This window comes from Sinohyriopsis cumingii, chromosome 11 (genome assembly GCF_028554795.1).
Source record: "Sinohyriopsis cumingii isolate HCF-2022 chromosome 11, ASM2855479v2, whole genome shotgun sequence".
In the NCBI taxonomy this organism is placed as follows: Eukaryota; Metazoa; Mollusca; class Bivalvia; order Unionida; family Unionidae; genus Sinohyriopsis; species Sinohyriopsis cumingii.
This window is the reverse complement of record NC_142971.1, coordinates 68,173,993-68,197,805: the sequence shown is the minus strand read 5'-3', so window position 1 is coordinate 68,197,805 and position 23,813 is coordinate 68,173,993. Positions and strand designations below refer to the sequence as shown.

Here is a 23,813-nt window from a genome sequence, read left to right as displayed (position 1 = left end):
TGAACAGAAGAGTATTCAGGTGATACAAAGCAAGTTCATCATTGGCATGCTTGCCTTTGACGATACAACTCTCAACATTTTTTGGAACTACCTGTTTCATCTTTATATATTTAAATGCTTAAAAAGGGATTCACAAACATTGATACCCCACCTGAATTTCATGTAGCAATGTGTGATTTTGTTTGTATCAAAGTTTTCATAATTGGATTCACAAACATCGATTCCCCACCTGAATTTCATGTAGCAATGTGTGATTTTGCTTGTATCAAAGTTTTCATAAGTGGATTCACAAACATTGATACCCCACCTGAATTTCATGTAGCAATGTGTGATTTTGTTTGTATCAAAGTTTTCATAAGTGGATTCACAAACATTGATACCCCACCTGAATTTCATGTAGCAATGTGTGATTTTGTTTGTATCAAAGTTTTCATAATTGGATTCACAAACATTGATATCCCACCTGAATTTCCTGTAGCAGTGTGTGATTTTGTTTGTACTATATTAAAGTTTTCATAATTGTTAATATGAAACTGATCTCTTGTTTCTGTCCACATTTATGCAAGGCACGTGATGTAAAATTATCAACATAGCTTGAAGTTTTCAACCTGATTCATATATATTGCACACTAAACAACTTGATATAAAAATTGGCAAAGTTCACATCCTACACATTGAATCAGGTAGCATGTTCCATGAAATATATTCATTTGGAATTTTGTAATGAAAGCAAGCAACTAGTCTATATGTCTTTATATGTCTTTAGTCATCTGAAAGAACAATAACAAAAACTTGTTGGCTGTCGGGGAGTCTGCTTTGGTTATGGTGTCTGGAGGTCATATTTGATTTATGCATATTTGCATATTATTTTATGCCAACCTAACCTGAATAAATTCATCCATTTGCTCTATATGTCTTTAAGATTTCATTCAGCTGCATACTGTATATACATGCAACAGCTGTGTAAGTCATATATTTTAGCTCATGTACAATGCTGAGCGACATATAATTTCACTATATTTTAAGAGCCTCGATGACTAAATGCTTGTGTGGTGTTGGGTTTCCTGACTACATCTAACATTCTGGTTGCATGAACATTCTACCTCAAAAGCATTTATCATCTACCATCGCTGAGACAACAGTTCAAGTTCAAGTGCCAGCTGCAAAAGTGACAAGGTACATGGTTTACACCTTCTACATATTCTGAATCATCTGTCAAACTGAGACAGTTGGTTTTATGTGGAAAAACCAACTGCTCATACAAAAGCACTGAACTTCATTAGAAATCAATCTTACTATGGTGATAACAATAATCATGAAATAAGCATGATTTCACTTTCCAGAATCTTGAATCGAGACATGCCACATGGTACAGAAAGTACTTTCAAGACAGTCCCTGCAGGAATATGCAGTAGATATAAAAGATATGAAATGCAAATCATTTATCAGTTACACTTCCTGTAGTGGTGACTTCACTTGCCCTTAGTCATCCCCTTACAAAATTTATATGTGCTTCTATGAAAATGGAGCATCATACAAGAGCCCTGTTCATACAATTGCTACAGAAAATGCTTGATCGTTCTCTGACAGAAACCATTGAGAAAGGTGAAAACAAGAAGTTCAACGTCAAGCTCTGTACAGCTATCAACCCAAATGTTCAATTTACAGTGATGGGCAATGTATGTGACAAATGTTTATCACAGAGCACTGAAACCATCCACCACCTCAGCCTAATCAACTGATGAATTATCAGTAGAGGTTGATTTCCTCAGTCAGGTTGAGGGTACATTGCTTGATGAAAATGTAGGTAGCCTCGCTGTATTCCAGGAGATTATATAGGCATCCTATCTGCCAATAATCTGGTGAACCACAAGGGCAGTCACACAGAATGTAATTAGCTAATACAAAATGACATATCTGATATAGAATTCTATTATTAAAATGTGTGATTGAAGCAGTATGTGTAAGCCTCAAGAGTAAAAGTGATGCTGCAATTTAGGAATAGGGGAATGTATCTTCTTTGTTCAGAAATGCAACCAGTAAAGTTAAAAAGGACATATGGTGGTTCACTTACAAACAAGACAATGAACATTACCAAATGAACTAAACAGCTTCTGTCACAGGGTTGGTCAGGACCAAATACAACAGCTAGGAGATGTAGTAGACATTTATCATCCTACTGAAATCAAGAAAATCATTGACATCCTGCACAGTTTAAGAATGTCATTTGAATACAACCATGTTGCAGAGAATGCTGGTCAATGATGGCATTTACTTTCCCTCTGATTTCATGCATGAAATACATGTCCTTGCTGTTGACAATGTTGACTTTGCAGAAGACACCCCTGTTGGGAAATGTACCCTGCATGCTGCCTACCAGAGATATCAACCTGAAGATGATGTATCAAAGCTAGAGCTTACTGGCCAAGTTCTGAGGTGCCCAATGAAGGATATACTGAGCATAGATACTGTACACCTGGACTTCCCCAACCAACAAGTCTTGTCCCTGCCTTGCTCAGACTGAAAGAAGACATATAACCACCCAAAGGTGCCTGCTGCCTATGTTTTTGCTGGCTTACAGGATAAGTTTCAGTCCTTAAATCCTTGCAAAGAAGTATCATAATTCAATAGAAGATACTATGGATTCAAGACAGCCATCAAGAACTAAGTCAGTATCATCTGCAGACTGTGACAGTAAATATTCTTTTTTCTCTAGCTTGATACCTTTTATATTTTTATTATTCTTAATAGTATAGATAATATTGTTGCACACAATAATAAGTGATATAGTGATATTAGATCACCCTGTCAACAGCGTCTGGAAAGTTTGAAAAAACTAAGAAAGAAAGCCATTTTGTAAAACTGCCATTCAGATATTAAAATAAAAAGTATTAGCCCAGTGCCCTATGCTTGACACAAAATTTAAAAAAAGTTAAAACATTATGAATAAATTTCCATCAAAAGGAATCAAATGCAATTTTTAAAATCGTTTAATATAATACACCTAGAATTTTTAACTCTTCCGTAATTTGCATAGGTTCATATATGATCCATTTATTTTCACCCATGTATCTTCCTTTTACAAATCCAATTTCATTGTCAGATATTATTTCATTCAGTACTAACTTAATCCTTTTTGCAATGCATCTGATCCTAATTTGTAATAAAAAATTAAGTAGAGTAATTGGATGTCAGTTCCTCAGGTACTGCATAGGTTTATCCTCCTTTGGTATGCAAGTTATAATTTCTTGTCTCAACACAGTTGATAATATCCAGTTCATATATTTCATTAATTGTTCTAATTACAAATTCCCCAATGTCAACCCAAATGACTTTAAAAAATTCAGCTTTAAAGCCATCTGATCCTGCGCTTTTGCTACTTTTCATACTTTTCAAACAATCCAGTACCTTTGGGTAATTCTGCCTTCTGATCTTTAAGACAGCACTTGTTTAAGCCTAGGAATTTGATGGTTTTCAAAGTCTAAATCTTCTACTTAATTTTCCTCATTATACACATTATTGTAACACTCTTTACTTTCCCTAGACTATCAAATTGACCAGTAATAATTGCATTTTCTTCATTACTTAATTTTGTAGTTATTTTATTCATGTACTTTCTATTTTCTAGAAGGCAAACATATCTGGTTGGTTTCTCACCTTTATCTATCCATTTTAGTCTGGATCTAATAATACTTCCTCAAAACATTTCTTTTCTCAAACTTTCAAGCTCCTTCTTTTTAGACTCCAATCATAAGATCCTATGGAACCAGTCTCTAAGGATTATCTTAAATATATCAAATATTTGTTTCCATGGATTTCCATCAACAATGTATCAAGAAATGATGAATCTGATATATTCAATCTTAGTTCTGAATTCAAGACACTGGCGATACTTCCATCACAGTCAGTTGCAGCATACTGTAAATGTATACTCTTCATCCAATTTTTGATTTCACCAAAATAATTTTTTTTACAACTAGTAAACTGTTATCAAGTTTACACAAACACTGACCTCTTGTGACATAATTTGAACTCGAATGCAATATTATCATGGAGTGGTCAGACCGATAACTTGGTTCAATTGACACTTTTGTTACATTTGGCATAAGAGATTCAGATACAAGAAATAAATCCAGTGTAGCTTGTTTGTAAGGACTTTTTCTTCTCCATGTGATCTCTTTAAGCCTGCATTTAATGCTCTAAATGAATCCATAAGACAAAAGTTTATTTTATTCTAATAATATTAATGCATTTCTAGCATTACAGTTTTTTACATTTCTATAATTATATGAAATTCTAATTCTGGTTCTTGAACCAAGTTTAATTCCCCACATATAATAACAGACTCATTTTCCTATTCATATATAATATCATTTATATTATTGTAAAATTCTGGGTGATCGTTATTTGGTCACTGGAAATTAAAGAAAGTGCAGCTCCTTTCACCAATTTGAATATCTAATGAAATCAAAGTACCATCAGGATCCTTTTTACATTTTTGTGTATCATACTCAAAATCGTGATTAAATAGAGAGTTTGTTCTGTAACAATTTACAATACATTCATAACCCCATTGTGTTCTAATATACATTCATAACTCCATTGTGTTCTAATATATATTCATAACTCCATTGTGTTCTAATATATATTCATAACTCCATTGTGTTCTAATATATATTCATAACCCCATTGTGTTCTAATATATATTCATAACCCCATTGTGTTCTAATATATATTCATAACCCCATTGCATTCTAATACACATTCATAACCCCACTGCATTCTAATATACATTCATAACCCCATTGTGTTCTAATATACATTCATAACCCCATTGTGTTCTAATAAATGTTCATAACCCCATTGTGTTTTAATATACATTCATAACCCCATTGTGTTCTAATATATACTCATAACCCCATTGTGTTTTAATATACATTCATAACCCCATTGTGTTCTAATATATATTCATAACCCCATTGTGTTTTAATATACATTCATAACCCCAATGTGTTCTAATATACATTCATAACCCCATTGTGTTCTAATAAATATTCATAACCCCATTGTGTTTTAATATATATTCATAACCCCATTGTGTTCTAATATATACTCATAACCCCATTGTGTTTTAATATACATTCATAACCCCATTGTGTTTTAATATATATTCATAACTCCATTGTGTTCTAATATATACTCATAACCCCATTGTGTTCTAATATATATTCATAACCCCATTGTGTTTTAATATACATTCATAACCCCATTGTGTTCTAATATATACTCATAACCCCATTGTGTTTTAATATACATTCATAACCCCATTGTGTTTTAATATACATTCATAACCCCATTGTGTTTTAATATACATTCATAACCCCATTGTGTTCTAATATATATTCATAACCCCATTGCATTCTAATATACATTCATAACTCCATTGTGTTCTAATATATATTCATAACCCCATTGTGTTCTAATATATATTCATAACCCCATTGTGTTTTAATATACATTCATAACCCCATTGTGTTTTAATGCATGAAACTTTATCCTCCGTAAAATGTGTATCTTGTGATCAGTAAGTATTACACCATTGTTTTCTAAGATAAAAACATCCTTACATTTTTCAAAATCTCCAAGTCCCCAACAGATGGCAGATAGTATTTTTATGTTTGAGCTATCAATTTTCAATATAAAAGTATAAATTCATCATACTTGAAATGCACAATGCTTTGTAACTAGTAGAGAAAGCGATGATAAATACCACATATAAATTAAGAAACATTACATATAGATTACTAAAAACTTCAATGATTTCATATATGCCAGGAAAATGTCCAGCCAGCACTCTCTCTAGACTGGAACATACATTAGTATTCAAACACACGCACACACAAATAAATATTCGAAAATACTATAAATCTAGATAAGGGTTACGATATATCGTGATCATTGAGACGTAAAAATTCTTATGTAGGATCATCAGTTGATCAGTTTAAAGCAGTCTTGTCAGTGCATCTATTCATTCGTTTTACCTTCATACAAATGAAGCCAATGTTATTATTAATGTGATCATCATTATCATCACTAACAGCCATTGCTGTCTAAAATGTATATCCACTGATGTGAAGTACTATTGTTACAATTCAAATGCTGCTCATCAGTAATAGGCATAGCAGCGATGTGTAATTCCCTTTGCGATGGCACTTAAAAGTGTGCATATATGTACACACACACACACACACACACACACACACACACACACACGCTTTAAGCGTGCTGTTATGAGCAGCATTTTGTAAATTATGAATCCTGGGGACAGTCTGAGGGGGCAGGAATATATACATGAACTAATGCATGTTTTGTAAATGACTTGGCTTTTTTCAACCCAAGAAAAAAATATATGGATCTTGCTGGTTTATAAGTTATGACCCAGCCGCTGGTACAAAGGAGTTAAGAAATGATGCAGGACCATAATAAATGGGTACATTATCTCCTTATGCAACATTAGAAAGATAAAGAATTCTTTCAAAATAGGTAGAAATTAGGATCCCAAGCCCTGCTCCCTGTGGGGTGGGATTCAGTTTCAGGAAAGCAAACTAAAAGTGATTCCCTTTCCTTAAACATTTAGTGTATCAAGTTTTATCCAATTTCTATCAGCGGTTTGATAGTTATATGCTTGTGTTGATTCTTCTGCCATCTTCATGACTGCTATGTCTTACATATCTCCGAAAGACGTGAGGAGAAAAAAATCACTAAAGTGAGGAGCAACATGCATTAAATCAATTGTAATTTCATCAACATATAATATTTCCATGTCATTTTACGCATTCAAATGCCAAAACTGTTACAAAAATTATAAATGTTATCCATTCAAATGCCAAAACTGTGACAAAAATTATAAATGTTATCCATTCAAATGCCAAAACTGTGACAAAAATTATAAATGTTATCCATTCAAATGCCAAAACTGTGACAAAAATTATAAATGTTGAATCATATATTTTACATACTCATATATTAGCCAGGTCCTACTACAAACTGCACAGACCCAGACATGCCATCATATAATGCACTGCCAGATCTGGGTCTGTGCATTGTGTTAGGAGTAATCAGTAGAACAAGCAATATAGACCCTGATCAGTTGGAGCATTATGCAATGGCAGATCAGGATCTTTGTTGCTTGCAATTTGACTTGACTTATAAGCAAGTATATACAGTACATGATTTCTCTCCAATCAGAATGGTAGAAAAAACAAGTCACCCTGACAATGAGTCCCTTTCACACACACATTGTACTCACATTATTTTAAAAAAAATGAAAACAAAAATAAAAGCTTTGAAATGAAAGAGTATTAAATTTAATATTGTTTTCATAAAAATTATTACTATACTGTTTACATTATTCTACTACTAAAAGACAACATACTTAATAGCACTGGTATTTCTTTATTAAAAAGTACAGCTTCTATGCTAACATGTAATGACATCTGCTGATTTTGTTTAAAAGAGATTATATATTTATTTTTAAGTGTTTTTAAAAAATGATAAATTTAATTATTTATGTGGTAATGATATAAAGAATAATTTTTTATTTTAAAAAATATTCAAGACAAGGGAAGAACTTTAACAGCAGAAATGTCTCATTGTGAAACTAAAAACAAAAGAAGTGGAATCACTGATTGCCAGAAAAAATATACAAAAATGAACAGTAAATAAGTTCTTATTTTGGGATGTTCAAATATTTTAAGATTTTACCTAATTATTTATTGAGTCCACAAACTCCAAAGAAAAGCACTGTTGAAAGAAATGCCAATTGAAACAATCATCATATCTTTTATGTGCATTAACTCCCTTGAGGCTCATATTGATAATACAGTATGTAATTATGTCTGTGCTGGTATGAAAAACCAATGCATTTATAAGAAAACTTTCAAAAGAGAAAAGAAAGTTAACAAGATAGACTATAAGTACACCAGCATTGATAAAAATTTCTAAATTAATAACAAATGTAATTACATGTTTCTATTTCATTTAAATTAGTGCTTTTGTGAAACGAGGGCTTATGTAATTTGTACATGTTGGTTTACAATGCCCATTAAAATACAAATGAGATCATAAATGAATGATCCTGGATGGCACACAATCCTAAATGGTAAATATATTTTAACACCATTTATAAAATGCAATGTTTTGAAGAAAACGACTTAAAAATTCAGTCAAACTTCAAGAAATTTTAGTTGTGATATTTGGCATTAGGAAGAGTTCTTGTGACTATACAAATTACATACCAACAATATGAACTGCATAAAAAATAATAAAAATGTTACATAAAATTTGTGACCCAAAATATGTGATATCATTTATTTTTATGAAGGACTTAAAATACAAACATGAAAATCTGCATACCTACTCATATATATATATATATATATATATATATATATATATATTCATATGTACATACCTTACATACCCAGTACTCCAGTACTGTGTTCCAATATTGAATATTGAGGGCCTGGAACACATAGCACATTATCCAGACACTAATGGTAGAGTGAAAAAAGAGACATTGGCATGACCCATTCATTTAGAATAGAATATGTTTAACATCTTCAAGAAGTCACAAATAAAAAAATAGTTACAAAGTTATTTGATTGTATTGCAATAAAAAATAGTTACACAGTTATTTGATTGTATTGTAATAAAAACATGCATTGTGTAAGTCTGTGTGTGAAAGGTATCTTTCAAAATCAACATGAAATGCATTGCTATTTGATGGTTACCAGCTGACACCATGTTTAAAAATAGAACTTAATTTATTGTTTCTTCTTGACATATAAACCAATAATGTATTTTTTATATTGTTTTGTATCCTTTCTTTCATCATATTGGTATGGGAACATGATCTTATCCCCATGCTTTAGCATTGGTTCATTATGATACCCCACATCTATTGTTCCATCTGTCCTTTTATCTGTAGCTCTATCTTGTCACTAAATGCTTGGTGGAAATTCACCAAACATTATATATAAAACACATATCCATCTGCAACTGAGGGTCTATCATAGTGGCTTGATGGAAATTCACCAAACATTATATATAAAACACATATCCATCTGCAACTGAGGATCTATCAGTGGTTTGATGGAAATTCACCAAACATTATATAAAACACATATCCATCTGCAACTGAGGATCTATCATAGTGGCTTGATGGAAATTCACCAAACATTATATAAAACACATATCCATCTGCAAGTGATGGTCTATCACAGTGGTGTCAAGGTTCACATTAACAAAGTTGCAGTTACAGACACATTAATATATTTTTTCAATTAAACTTTACACATGCATGTGTTCTTGGGCAACATAATAGAAGAATAATATGATGCAATGGATTCTGGGTACAACCCTTGAGCCATGATCTAAAATGGATTATGCGGTGGGGGTACATTTATTGAAAAGCACGATTTGATGGACTATGTAAGTAACTGACATTCCAGATTAGCTGGATTCAACTTAGCAGTTTTGTTATGAATAATTCAATGCACTAATTTCTGCTTTCATAAAGGAAACCACTGCTTTAACCCAACTTATAATTTACTTTTTTAAACACTTAACACTAACACAATAATATTGCTTCATTTCATGGTGGAAATAGTGTTGACCAAGCATATACTAACTGAGCTGAACACCAGTTTTGTTCTCCTTCATGCAGTCGTTATGTTCATCACAATAGTTCCTGCAGGGAGATACATTAAGTAAAGTGACATGAATATATATATATATATATATATATATATATATATATATATATATATATATATATATATATATATATATATATATATGTATGTATGTATGTATGCTAAAGATGTTATTTTTAGAGGGTGACTCAGTTAGTTGCAAATGAGAAATTAATCTACATTGAGACCCTCTATTATGTACACATAAAATGCAAACTAATGATAATATGTTCACACACACACACACAAGCAAATACACAGTACATAAACAACTATTCACATAAGCACTACATTACTGCAGAAATGAGAATGAAGCCCAGGAGGTGGGTGGTGTAAAACATATGTTAATAAGTACACCATTTTTATGATTTCATCCATCTATTGTGGAAGCAAGAGATGCTTGGAGCTGATTTAATATTGTGTGGAATGTTATTTCAAACAAGCACACATGAAAATTGAAAGCTATTTTTGAGTAGCTCCTTTTTTGGTCTGGGTACTTTTGAAATTTGGCCCTTTTAATGATCTTAGATTTGGGGTACCAGTAGATTCTCTTTCCAGGAAAATGGTGTTAGCTATGTGGGGGCAGATTTTGTAAAAACTTTGCACATTATTTTGACCTTCTAAAAAATATTATTTCATGCACTGGTAATATTTGAATGTAAGCTTTGCAGTTCAAAGATTTTTTCTGAGTTATTTTACATGCCCTTTCCTGGAGTCTGGAAAATTTTCTCCGATTTGTAGCAGTTGTGTTCCCCCAAATTAAATTACAGTAATCAAGATGCAGTTTAATGTAACTTTTGTAAAACAATTCTGTAATGTAACGGAATGAAGCCTTGATCTTTTTTTAGGAACCAAAGATAACAGTTTATCTTCTTTTAAAATATAATTTATACAGTGAGGCCATTGCAAGTTATTATCTACAAATATTCCAAGAATTCCATCTTAACACATAATTTTTAGACCAGTCTTATCATTCAGCATATCAGTTTGCAATGTTATTCTTTTCTGCTGTAGTTAAGACTTTTGTTTTTTGTCCATATATATTTTTTAAAATTATTATATAAATATATATATATATATATATATATATATATATATATATATATATATACTGGTTCTGCTATAGAAACTGAAGAGATGTCTTGTATTCACGTCGGGTGTTTTTGTCAACTGCCCTCACCTTCAGCTCTGTTCCAGCAAAGCAGAGAGAGACTTCGATTGATTTATTCCTTGCTGTGTCAGGTCTAGGGTGTTCGGTATCACTGAAGTCGACATTCAGTTTTCCTAAGTACTTGCATTCATCTGTGTACTTTGGATTCTTATTTTCTGATGTATAAATATATACATCCGCACTCATCTGCCCCTGATCATACACGCAGTAGTCCATTGGCTGTGTCCACTCATTGGTTTTAACCTCCTGGCCTCTTTCTGCGTGTTTTTGAAATGCATTCCTTATATAGAATTTTCCATCATGTGTTTCAAATTTGAACTTCTCATCATAATTTCCAGGTACAAAATTCACGTTCATGCCAACTCCATATGTGTGACGTAGTACCCTGGATATCATGATATTGGGGTTGTGTCCGAACAGAACTGCCCCTTTCAGCACAGCAAGTTCTGGTGAATGTGGTCTAACAATGGGTATGTCTAGGTCTGCCAGGCCAGCTCTCAGTTGTTTGGTCACTAGATCTGATTCAGCAAAGCCTCCAACCAAAATGATAGCATCAATGGATTCAATATTATCCTGGGACAATGACTGATGATATACATCTCTGGCCTTTTCCAGTATTCCCGAGACAGGTTCTTGAAAGAATTCCAATAAAAGACTGGTATCAAACGTAAGTCTACCAGATGAGAAATTAACCTTTCCTCGGAACTTCCCTTCAAGCCGACTGAGATTTTCCTCTACCAGCATACCAGTTTTTTTCTCCCAGATGTCCTTCAAAGTTGATGGCATTTTGATAACCAGTCTTATAGACCCATTGTTCAGTCCCATAGATCTTTTTTTGTGCTCAAATTCCATCCAAAGTTCATGTTCATCTTGCTTATTATTCGAGGCGAATTCATTCCATATTGGCAAACCAGTGATCATTTGAAGCAACAAGGTGAATTTTTCATTTACTTTCATTCCGCCAGAATCATCACCATTTGCTTCATACATCTGCTTCATTGTACCATCAATTCCTATCTTCACAGTTGTTATCTCCACCGTGCCACCTGATTAAATGAGGCAAAATAATACAATAAATATTAGCAATAACATCTGCAAATGACTGATGAAAGACAAGATGGAGGGTTATTTCCTGAATCTGCTACTACAACTGCTACCAATCTGAATGCCACAATTAAGGACTATATGTGATGAAAGCATTTAAAATAAAAAGCACTTAGTGAAGCACTAAATGAAGATGTCACAAAAGAAATGAATGCAGTAACAATGATAACTTTCACGTGTTCTTACTAACACTAATCTGACCTGTATGCAAATAAATGCCAGAAGATACATTTTTGTGCTTAAGTTCCACATGATTTATCACATATAACAATTCTTCTACTCACCCCCGAGATCTACTACCATGATAGTTGACCCTGGAGCAGCCACATGTTTAAGTGTCCCATCGCTTCCTTGTATCTCCAACTGGTTGGCGGAAATTTGACTGCAGTAGATGGCAGCAGCCTCGGGCTCTAGTGCCAGAATCAGTTTATGGCTTAATATACCTGCCTATTAAAAAATATGTTATTCTCTTTAGAGGGAATGTTACTGGTACCTAGCCAATTTTGTGAACTATTCAAACAAAAATATTACTAGGGCTTGCTCCCATGGACATATTATAAGTTTTCCAATTAAAAAAAATGTTCTAGGTGCCAGTGATGTCAAATTATTTTAACTGTTTTAACTACTTTGCCTAAATCATTTGCCTAAATCATGACTTGTAGTGAAACTCCCCTACCATTATCTCCACCTTATTTGTCTTGGGAAATGCCACTATTAGCCAGAGCTGTGTTCGAAAACAGTTGGGATACATTATACCAAATTTTTACACGGGCATATGAAGTTTAGTAACTCTCCACCAAATCATGTCTACTGAAACTGGTTAATATGCAGATTTTGCCAATGAAAAGGCACAATATCCTTAAGAAAGTGACAGGACTGTTGACTGGGACAAAGTTCATTCATATTTTATTTCTCTTGAATTGAGCCATTAATATTGCGCCAAATATCTCTTTTCAATTATTCCACAAAACAGAGATGCTTTAAAACCATATTTGAGGAATCATTAAAAACAAAAAATATACAACGTAACATTTGGTATAAAATACAGTCTTGAACACATCAAATTTAGTAAATAATAATAATAATAATAATAATGAGGACTTTGTTTAGCGCCTTATCTTTAGAAGCTCTAAGCGCTTTACAACATTAGACAACACCTATAAGATAAAAAACATATATAATGACATAATTACAAAAACAAACACCATGAAATTAGAAAACATAAAAAACATGTTGAGAATATTTAAGGTAGGAAACATTAGGTCTTTAAATTTGTTCTTGCAGTCAAAATAAGTGAGTTTTGAGAGCACTCTCGAATGGGATCACCGTGTCTTTGTGTCTAAGTTCAGTGGGCAATTCATTCCACGATGCTGGGCCCTGATATGCAAAAGAACGCTGTAAATATGACTTTGTTTCCATAGTGGGAATAATGAGTATACGTTTGTCAGAAGTGGAGTGTAGGTATCTTGCTGTTGTGTACACATGGGTGAGGTCAGATAGGCATGTTGGACTGGAGTCCTACAGTGAAACGTAGCACAGAGAACAAATTTTGTGTTTGATTCTGGATTGAATGGATAGCCAGTGTAGGGTACAGAGCAGTGGGGAGGTGTAGGGTACAGAGCAGTGGGGAGGTGTGCTCTGATTGTCGTACTCTAAGTATGATCCAAGCAGCTGTGTTTTGAACTTTTTGAAGTTTCTGGAGTAGATATTGAGATGAACCAGACAGAATTGAGTTACGATAGTCCAGTCTTGAAAGTACTAATGAACACACAAGTGTTTCAGTGGCATCAACTGAAAGATATTTGCAAATTGAGCTGATGCGTCTCAGCTCAAGATATGCAGCCTTGCATATGTTCATGACATGTTAGTGCAATGTGAGAGTACTGTCTAGAGTAACACCTAGGTTTCATATTGATTGTGTGAATTTAATGTTGGTGTTGCTGATATTTATTGTTTGAGGTAAAGGATGTGAATGAGAAAGTCTTTGTGTTGTGATCAGAATGGCCTCAGTTTTATCATCATTCATCTGCAGCTTGTTACATGTCATCCATGATTTCACATCAGAAATGCACCTCTCTACACCTTGGATGGTAGCATCAACTTCAGTTGGGTGGCTAGATTTGTATATTTGGGTGTCATCAGCATTCAATTGGTGAGACTGGATGATGACCTATGACACTTGAGAGCGGCTGAGTGTACAGAATGAAGAGAACAGGTCCCTGTGGAACACCACAACATATTAGATCAACTGGGCTGCAGTGTATTCCATTTGCAGACACAGGTTGTGTCCTGTTGACCAGAAGCAGGACTTGAACCACAGTAAGGCTGTATCATGAATGCCAAATACATGCTGGAGATGGTGAAGTAATATATCATGGTCTATTGTGTCAAATGCTGCAGACAAATCAAGGAGGGTGAGGACTGTAATCTTTCCGCTATCCAAAGCAGAGAGAATGTCATTAACTACTTTTGGAAGAGTAGTTTCAGTACTGTGGCAAGGGCGATATGTAGATTGTACATTGCTAAAAAGACTGTTTGAATTCAGATGAGATACAAGCTGGGATAGACCAACCTTTTCTAAGATTTTTTATATGATTGGGCAGTAGTTCTTTAAATCGTTATGATCTAGTGTTGGTTTCTTCAGCAGAGGCTTTACAATGGCAGTTTTGAAAAATGATGTGAATTCCCGGATGAGAGAGAGGTATTAATAACATTAATTAGTGAATTAAATACTGGATCTAAGCACTCAAGCAGCAGTGATGTTGGAATTGGATCAAGTTCACATGACTTCGGTGCACTCTTCATCAGGATCTCATGCAACATGCAACATACGGCTTAATTTTATATCGTATAATCTTATTAATACACAATCAATTAAAACTGATTTTACCCAGAAACACCAGCATTTCCCTAAGGTCTTCAATGAACAAATAATATTTGCATCCTACTAAAATCGGAAAAAACATAGAAAAGCAAAATTGACAGAAAAGCGTGCGAATCTTAATGATAAGAAAGCAATCCTTTAATGTTTTTGACAAAAATATAATCCTTACATGTAATAACATAACATTCAACAGGTGCCTACATGGCGACTATTCCATGCACATGTTTCTGAATGGTCAGTACATAAATGTTTATCTGTAAGATATCGAAATTCCCCAGTGGTTGGTCTAATGTGTGCCATGTTTTAAGTATTAAGAGGAAATAAACTCTAGATGACAAGTTTGACCATTTACAAACGAAAAGAAATATTGATCTCTATCTTTATTCTTGTTTTTTTCTAAGTGTATTTCATAGATAGTTTAATGTCATATGAAATATTGTTTTTTCCTTAGAGAGAAATTCGCTGTAGGTTTATTAAGTTTTCTCTCAGATGGACGCCAATAATGAACATGCACATGCAATACCTTTTCTGACGCTTTCCTCATAAACTGTTTTGCCTGGTCATTCCAGATGGCAGGGACAGCCAAAACCCATCGGGTCTCGTTCTCTAGGTACGGTAATCCAGACACTTTTAGATGCTCAATGAAATGTTTCTTCATGTACTCAATAGCCTTGGAAAACACGACAATTGCCGGAAGGGTGTTCCCGCATGCAGATTCAAGAGGTGTTTCTTCCGATAAATCCTACAAAACATCCGAACTATAATAAATGGTCTTCACACATTGATCGGCAAAATGATGATTTATGACGGTGTTACGAAACACCCAAATCCACCCAAATCCACACCAAATCCACCCAAATCCACACCAAATCGCATTTTGTCTGTCGTCTCATCAATAAATTGCAACGGTACCTCCCCTGCCCCCATTTTTAATTTTTTTTTTTTAAAAACAAATCTTTTTCCACAAATCGAATTATTTTTTTATTGTGCAGGTTTACACAGTTCTATTGGGTTAGGTCTATTTAGACTGACGAGAAACCTATAAATTGGTATCATATTTGTCAAATTCGGTGGTTGTTTAAGATTGATATGACTTATTTGCCAGTATGGAAGACGTTCGTATAGGCAGGCATGAAGACGTACTTAATAAGATACATACACATATTATATACTGTTGTATAGTTTTAATTATATGCTTTAATTCTTCACTGTTCTATTTCTATACAAAATCAGAGCCACATGTTCAACAAAATATCTATTCTAAGGTCACGCTCAACCTTTCAACAACACGGATTGATATTTTGAGATTAAAGTCGAAAGATTGCACTAGGGTGTGGATTTGGTGTGGATTTGGGTGGATTTGGTGTGAATTTGGGTGAATTTGAGTGGATTTTGGTGGATTTAGGTGGATTTGGGTGTTTCGTAACACCCGATTTATGACAACCATTAGACCAAGGTTTTAACGTTTTTATTAAGTTCACACTTTTAAAAATATATTTCTGGCAACACTAATGATAGCTAAAATTCAAATCATAATGCCTTAGCATCAGGGATTCTGCATAAAAGGGTACATGTTTTTGCCTCCCTCCTCTGGGAATTCTAGGAAAGAATTAAATGTCATATGTACAAAATGTTTGACTGCAGGGAGAGTTCTTTCCGATGGTGGGGGTAGGATGAGGGTCATATCCGGAGAACATGTAAAGGTTTGAAGTTATTCTAATTACTTTCGAAACTGTTATTTACCTAAGTTTACAAAAGAATCGTCAAAGAGGACAAATTGGTGGAAATGGATGCGATAATACAGTGGTTCACCTGCGATGTAAATATTCATGTACTGTCTCCATGAAGATTTTATTTAAGTTTTTTCACTGCTTGAATCTACGATTAAATATAAATCTAAAATAAACAAATTGTTAACAAAATTTCAAGAAAGCTGTCTTTAAAAGCAACTTGGAAGCTTGTGGAGAACTTTAGACACAGTGTAATTGCAAATGTACTAAAGTTTCTCCAAATGAACGGTTATATCATTATAAATTAAAACCTTGCCATTATCTTTCAAGTACACGTACCAACAGAAATAATAGTGGTTTCGTAATTATGACGTATAAATATTAGAACTATCTTTCATGATATGAATTATGAACCATCAGAGACTAGAGTGGTTTTGTAAATATGAAGTAAAACTTTTGAATTATCTTGCCTTATAATGAATTACGTATCAATAAAGACTGGCCAATGCGGATATGTGAGAAAGCTTGTCAGTAGCTTCTCGTGGGTCGGTGGTTCTTTCTGGGGTTTTCCCGGGTTCTTCCTCCACCATTAATACTGGCCGCTATGAATAGCCAATCGTGTGCTGAAAAATTGCGTTAAACCCCACAACAACAACAACCAATAAAGACTACATTACATGCTCGCTGGGGGGCTCCGAGTGGCCGAGTGGTCTAAAGCGCTCTCCATTACGGATCACTGCCATCTCACCTCTGTCTGCACCGGTTCAAGTCTCGGATTCAGCCAATTTGGGTATGTGAGAAAGCTTGCCAGTAGCTTCTCGTGGGTCGGTGGTTCTTTCCGGGTCTTCCCGGGTTCTTCTTCCACCATTAATACTGGTTGTATAGCCTATCGTGTGCTGAAAAATGGCGTTAAACCCCATTACAACAACAATAACAACATGCTCGCTGAAATATGCATTTAAAGGTATCACGCACTGTAAAGAACACTAAACCATTTTATCTTATTACAACGAATTACCCACCCCAGACTGAAACAAATAACATGTAACAACGCAACAAAACATATGGTTAAACGTTGCCTCAACAATGTTTATGTATATTTAATTTACATTTGTGTGCTTGCCATTTATCTATGATTGAGATTAGCGGTTTTTTGTGTGGACCTGATGTTTGTTATGTGTTAAGTTATAGATAAGTTGTTTACTGATAGCTCAGTTCAAAGTCTAGCCTTATTTAAAAACTTATAATATTCTGGAAGCGAACTTGTAACCCACATCCGTTGCATTGTATTGTGTTTTAGGTCATGTGAAATTATTATAGAAGAATGAGCTAGACAAACTTATTCATTCCTCTTTTGCGTTCAGTCTGTGGAATCACTTACTTTTCTGTTCAGATACACTGTGGGAGGAATCATTTATTTAAAAGTTATTCACTGAAATTACAAAATGCTCATTTACGTTTTTGACTAAAACATTATTCTGGGATTATTATATATTCATTCAAAGACATATATTATAGCATAGTGATACAGCAAGACCTATTCAAGACTTTTGGTAGATCAGCGCATTCAGTACTGCAATTCATTCGAAACACTCTATACTTTTGGATCTGTGACTGTACTTTTAAGATTATTTGGGATTTAATTTACAATACTGTAAGTTCCTTTTAAATTATCACTTTGTAACTTAAATAAATAAATTATTTGTTAATTTTATTGTCTTGTTGGTTCCGCTTCTTTCGGTCATTTAGTTTAAGGACTATGGAGTCGTAACAAATGTCAAGCACTAATAGAACATTTTCGTCACTATTTTTACTGGACTGAGTATGAATATTTTTCAGGCAACTCGTTCAATATAATTGTAATTATTAATCAGTATTAAAATGTGGCTTTTTCTGTATCCTTCAAAAGAAGTGGAATAATGTTCTTTCTATGTCTAAATAATACAGTCTTTATCTGGTTTGTGATTTATATTATGTTTGTTTGAATTATACTAGTGTGAAGTGATAGGATAATTGCAACTTTCGAAACGCTCTTATACTCACAGCCAGAATGGAGAAAAAACGCTGCATTAATTTTATTTTCATTAAAAATTTACAAGTCCACTCAAATTGTAGAAAAATCGTTTGATAAATATTTTGCCCCAGCTAAAATAAACTGTATTCTTGTTTAGCTGTTTCATCACCATTGCGAAATAGATTTCGCTTGGGTATCTACATCCATACATTTACCTCACCTCTCTTTTGTAGAGCATCATCTTGAAGAAGCTGAAGAAGAACCATTTGAAGTAGTCCTCCCCCTTCTCATCTAAACTCGCAAATCTCTGTTGTGCCTCATAGCCAAAACTGTCTACGGACCCATCAGGTCCCAACAAAATGCAGGTTGGCGTCTTGTATGTGAGCATTGTGGGTGCTTGCCATTTGTTGAAATTTATTGTTGTTGACCTTTCGTTTACGTAGTCTGACCGGTGTTGAAAGGCGTAACCGGAGCTGAATGTTCCAAAATCTATGGCAACAACCAGCTTGGGAACATCTATGGTGTTCTGAATGGAAGATCAAAATCTGATATAAGCACCTCTAACACATCTCCTGCTAATCTACAACCTCTACTACTGTTACTATCCCATTAAACAAGGTGGAATCTAATTCTATTATGAAAAGCATATTTGCAAATTGAGTCAAGTTAGTGCTATATATACACACTGAGCCAGAATCTGATTTTCCCTTCTGACATTGTCCTCAAACTCAACTGAACATTGCTTCAGCTGTCACCTTATTTGAATGACCAAAGTAACCCCCTCCTGTGGCTGTTTTTTTCACACACACACACACACACACACATATATATATATATATATATATATATATATATATATATATATATATATATATATATATATATATATATATATAGTAGCAGGTTGCAACTCAGTAGCAACTTCACCTGAAATTACTAATATACTAAGTAATTTTATTGTTTTAAGTTATTGTGTCAGAAATTTCAAAGTAAATTATTCCTTCAAGTTCTAGAATTTCGTAAAATGATCCATTTGTTTTTATAACAGACAGTTGTCGCTTTGGTAAAGATTTACATTCATTCACATCGAAATACTCATACGTTCTTGTATGGTAAAACAACATCATAATAAAAGCACGGTATCAATTACTTCTCATACATAAATCAATAAATTGCGTCACATCAGTATATATTCCTAATTCCATTATACTAAACAATCTCACAGCAATCAGATATATTTCTTTACATTACAACTCATACAAAGTACACACATATTCAAATATAAATGCTCTGATATACCCATACATCCGTATTAACTAATCTTACACACTTCAACCATTTTCCAAATTCACAATCAAAGCATATGTAAAATGAAACATATCACATGAATAAATGCACTAGTTTACTATGAAGTAACCGACTAGCGAATGACAAAATTTAATTCTGACCACAAGCTAACAATCTATATAATTCTCTACATAATACGCAAGCTCATTTCTCAAATACGCGTGTAAATTAAACACTACAAAGGTAATTCTACCCACTAAACTATCCTAGTAATTAAGTATACATACTACACATAATTACAATCATAATGCCGTAACATTCTGCAAAATCGAGCAAATAACTTACAGACTTTTACGAAGCTTTGTCTTTCCTTAGAATATCCTCTCTAAGTTTTCCCCGCCAAATTACGAGTGGCTTTCTCGGAGTAATCCTATCTGCTCAGCATTCTTCCCAGGAGAACTAAATTTTCGCTTGCTAGTTAGAAGTTATAATTCGGATCGAAACTGTTACCATACCCTATGTCTCAATTCTGATTTGATGTCTCTTTGATTTGATCCAATCAAACTTAGCAGACAATGTCCTTCTCGCTGTCTGTCCACGTGGGGATGGAATTAGAATATGTCCCGGTCCTTGCGAGTTCCTCTAATCTTTGTAACACGTAGGTGGGAAGTCATTCGATCTAAAGCCTGTGCTGATCCAAGATGCCGGGTCGTCTCTTTGGTCATGGTAAGAGATTAACTCTACCCTGCAGCTTGTTCAGACATCAAACATGGCTTGTAATAATAATACCTTAGTTTATACACGACTTACAAACTGGTGCTGAGTAAACGTGGAAATTCCGATGAGTTACCCATATTTACACTTTAGTGGATGGATCAGATATTTCAGTTCTTGGAGTCAATGAATTTCAAACCACTGCATTAAATCAAAATCAAGTTGTTCAGATTTGAACACCGTTTCTACATGATCGATAAAAGCACACATCTGGACTGGACTGATAAATAAGCAATTTCCACTGCCGGTCTGCGTTTGTATAAATATATCATTTACGTCAAATACACCTGTAATGGCTTCTCTCTGGTACGTTGTCATACTTTCGATGCTACTTACAAAGTAACATTTTTGAAGGCAGTTTCTGCCACCATTTTCGGCCCATGTACAATGCACCGCTTTTACACGCTATTCATTAGTTGGCATTACATACTAATTAAGATAACCCATGACATCCAAAAGATGTCGCTAGGACAAAGCACTAAAATATTTGATCGACCTGCCATGGTATAGATAGGGTTAACATATCGGAGCCTTGGCTAGCGAAGATGGATCAATAATGTCAGAATGAAATAGCAGTTATGTTTGTTTGTTTTTGTGGTATTTTTTAGGTCCTATCCCGAGCTGTTAAATTGCAAACATTTACTTTCTCAGGACAGTGACATGAGACAAAATACTAGCTGATTCGGACCAAGGGTTATTCGGACCATTGATTGCAGGTTAGGACCATGTGAATTATTATACAATAAAGAAAAACAATAGAAAACACCTACCTATTTTATTTTAGCAATTATTCCTGTTTTTGGCATATCTTCACACAATTATTACAAGGCACCCCCCCCCCCCCCGAATTTACAATTATATTATTGTACTGAATTAAATCATGATATATGAAAGGACCCCGTTTCTATTATCTAGGTTTTATTTGGTATTTAGAAACGATCTTAATAGTGTTAGTACCTGTAATATTTCTCAGTAATGTAAAGGAATGAGCTCCTTTGAATATATTTTCCTATTAAATTTGCAATGCAAGATAAACAATTTTACACCATTTCACGTACAATCGGGATTTTGTTACTAAGGATTCTCAATTGCTCGACGTACCTTGGCGGGGAGGGAGAATGCAAACTATCATATTTTAAACAATTGTAAATATCACATTCACAGCAGGACGAAACTGAATATTTCACATGGCCCATTTCTGCCTGTAATATGGCCCGAATCAGCCTGCACCACCGTAAGAAACGTGTTCTGGAATGGTATTAAAATCCATAAGTATATAGATAAAATCCGTCTGTAGATCTTATGGGTCAGACCACAAAGTACATCCTTTCATTCACCGCTGAACTTTTTGGCACCCTGATGCCGCCCGCGTCATTCATATTTTCGGGATCGCAAAACTGTATATACCAGTACTCGTTACCGTATATAGTCGCTTACAAAACGAGTCCAACTCCAAACTGCACAGACCTAGACTTGCCATTGCAAAATGCGACTGCAGATACGGGTCTATGTAGTTTGTTAGGAGTAATCATTAGAGCAAACAACATAGGCTCTGATCTGCGGGAGCATTATGCTACGGCAGTTTGACTCAACCAATAACGAGTCCATACGGTATTTTTAGCTATCTTCCTGCCAGTCAGATTACTCTGATAAATGCAATATCGTCCGTTTCTGCTAAGGTGACATCTCTTTCGTGTGGTGCCATGTTACTACAGTGGATGTGCGCAGTTTAATGCAATACTCAGAGCATCTGCCGCAGCGTTACTTTACGTAATTTTAAAAGAAAATTGGTGGTGATTGCCTATCATATAAAATAGCGTAACTAATGGTTACTAACATATGACCCACTACATACACACATACATAAAAACATACATGCACGCCAGTTTTGCAAGTAATACATATAATGAGAGGGTGTATTTAACAATTAAACTTTCTAAATTAAAACTGGAGGCAGGTGTAATGAGCAAAATACTCACTGACAATACATCGAGGTTTAGGTACTGTCCTGCAGTATCTTCTGCTTGTTCTCTTCGTGAATGATCGTCCACCGGCAAATATCCTCCTATTGCGCTCCAAATATTTCCCATATTCGACAATATTAAAAACTGTTTCTTGTTTGATAAATTATTTAATTCAAGGTTTAGATCAATAAAATGTAGTTGCTTTTCAAAGTGAAAGTTCCCTATTCTGGGAATCCCGCTTACGATGGGATTGTCGAGTGTTTTTGATGGGGCGCCATAAGGGAAATTAATTTCAACAGCTTTCAAACAGTGAAGTAAATGGATCTCCAAATGTTTCATGCAAAAGTTATATATATATATATATATATATATATATATATATATATATATAATTATTATTAGAGTTTACTGACCTAATATTCCTGAACTTGTTTTTATTTAAAATACCTATGTGCTTTTTCACTACTGTAGTGCACCTGACTGCTTAGTAATGATGCATATAATAAACCTGAAATATTGTACCCCATTTATCTCAGCAGTTCAGCAGTTCAGTTAAAGTAACGGGAACGAAGCTACAGTTGATAAACAACTTTTATACTGTATTAAGAAGGGTTTTATTGCATAGCGTCACATCTATTTTTTTTAGAATATTAGAAGAGATAGGAACATAAATGAATTGCCACCTAGTTGTTATTGTAGGGTTTGACGCAATTTTCAACACAAGATAGGCTATACATGGTGGCCAGTTTAAATGGTGGAGGAAGACCAGGTAAAACCCCGGAAAGAACCACCGACACAGTTGAGTTATTCGGCCATGTATTTAAGCAGAATGCCAAACACTTTCGGAATTACAGAAATTGCCAAAGGTTATCTTCCACACCTTTTCAATACCGACGCGAATCAACATGTTTTGCTCCCGCATTTTCCCGACGTTCGCTATTAACTACCCCGATGGAATGCACACAGTAAAACCTCACCCATTAAACTGATTTGACTTTCAGGAAGACAGGTCAAATTATTGCCGATCCGATGCAGACATTTTACACTGTTGGTGTGGAAAATTTGGTCAATTCTTTCTAGATCACGTAGGCATCGATCCTTTCAAGGAGGCTTCAACCATCCTTAAAACA

The 23,813-nt window shown here is 34.3% G+C and overlaps 1 protein-coding gene across 1 annotated transcript; it reads right to left on the bottom strand.

The window, feature by feature from the left end:
- Nucleotides 1-4,212: 4,212 nt before the first annotated feature.
- Nucleotides 4,213-22,894, bottom strand: LOC149788627 (heat shock 70 kDa protein 12B-like). Its single transcript, XM_089974715.1, has 5 exons — nt 22,699-22,894; nt 18,879-19,184; nt 15,438-15,656; nt 12,315-12,477; nt 4,213-11,972 (listed from the first exon to the last, which is right to left on the bottom strand). Exons 1-5 carry the CDS (start codon nt 22,807-22,809, stop codon nt 10,876-10,878), a joined length of 1,896 nt encoding a protein of 631 aa, XP_089830841.1. The 5' UTR covers nt 22,810-22,894; the 3' UTR covers nt 4,213-10,875.
- Nucleotides 22,895-23,813: the final 919 nt, after the last annotated feature.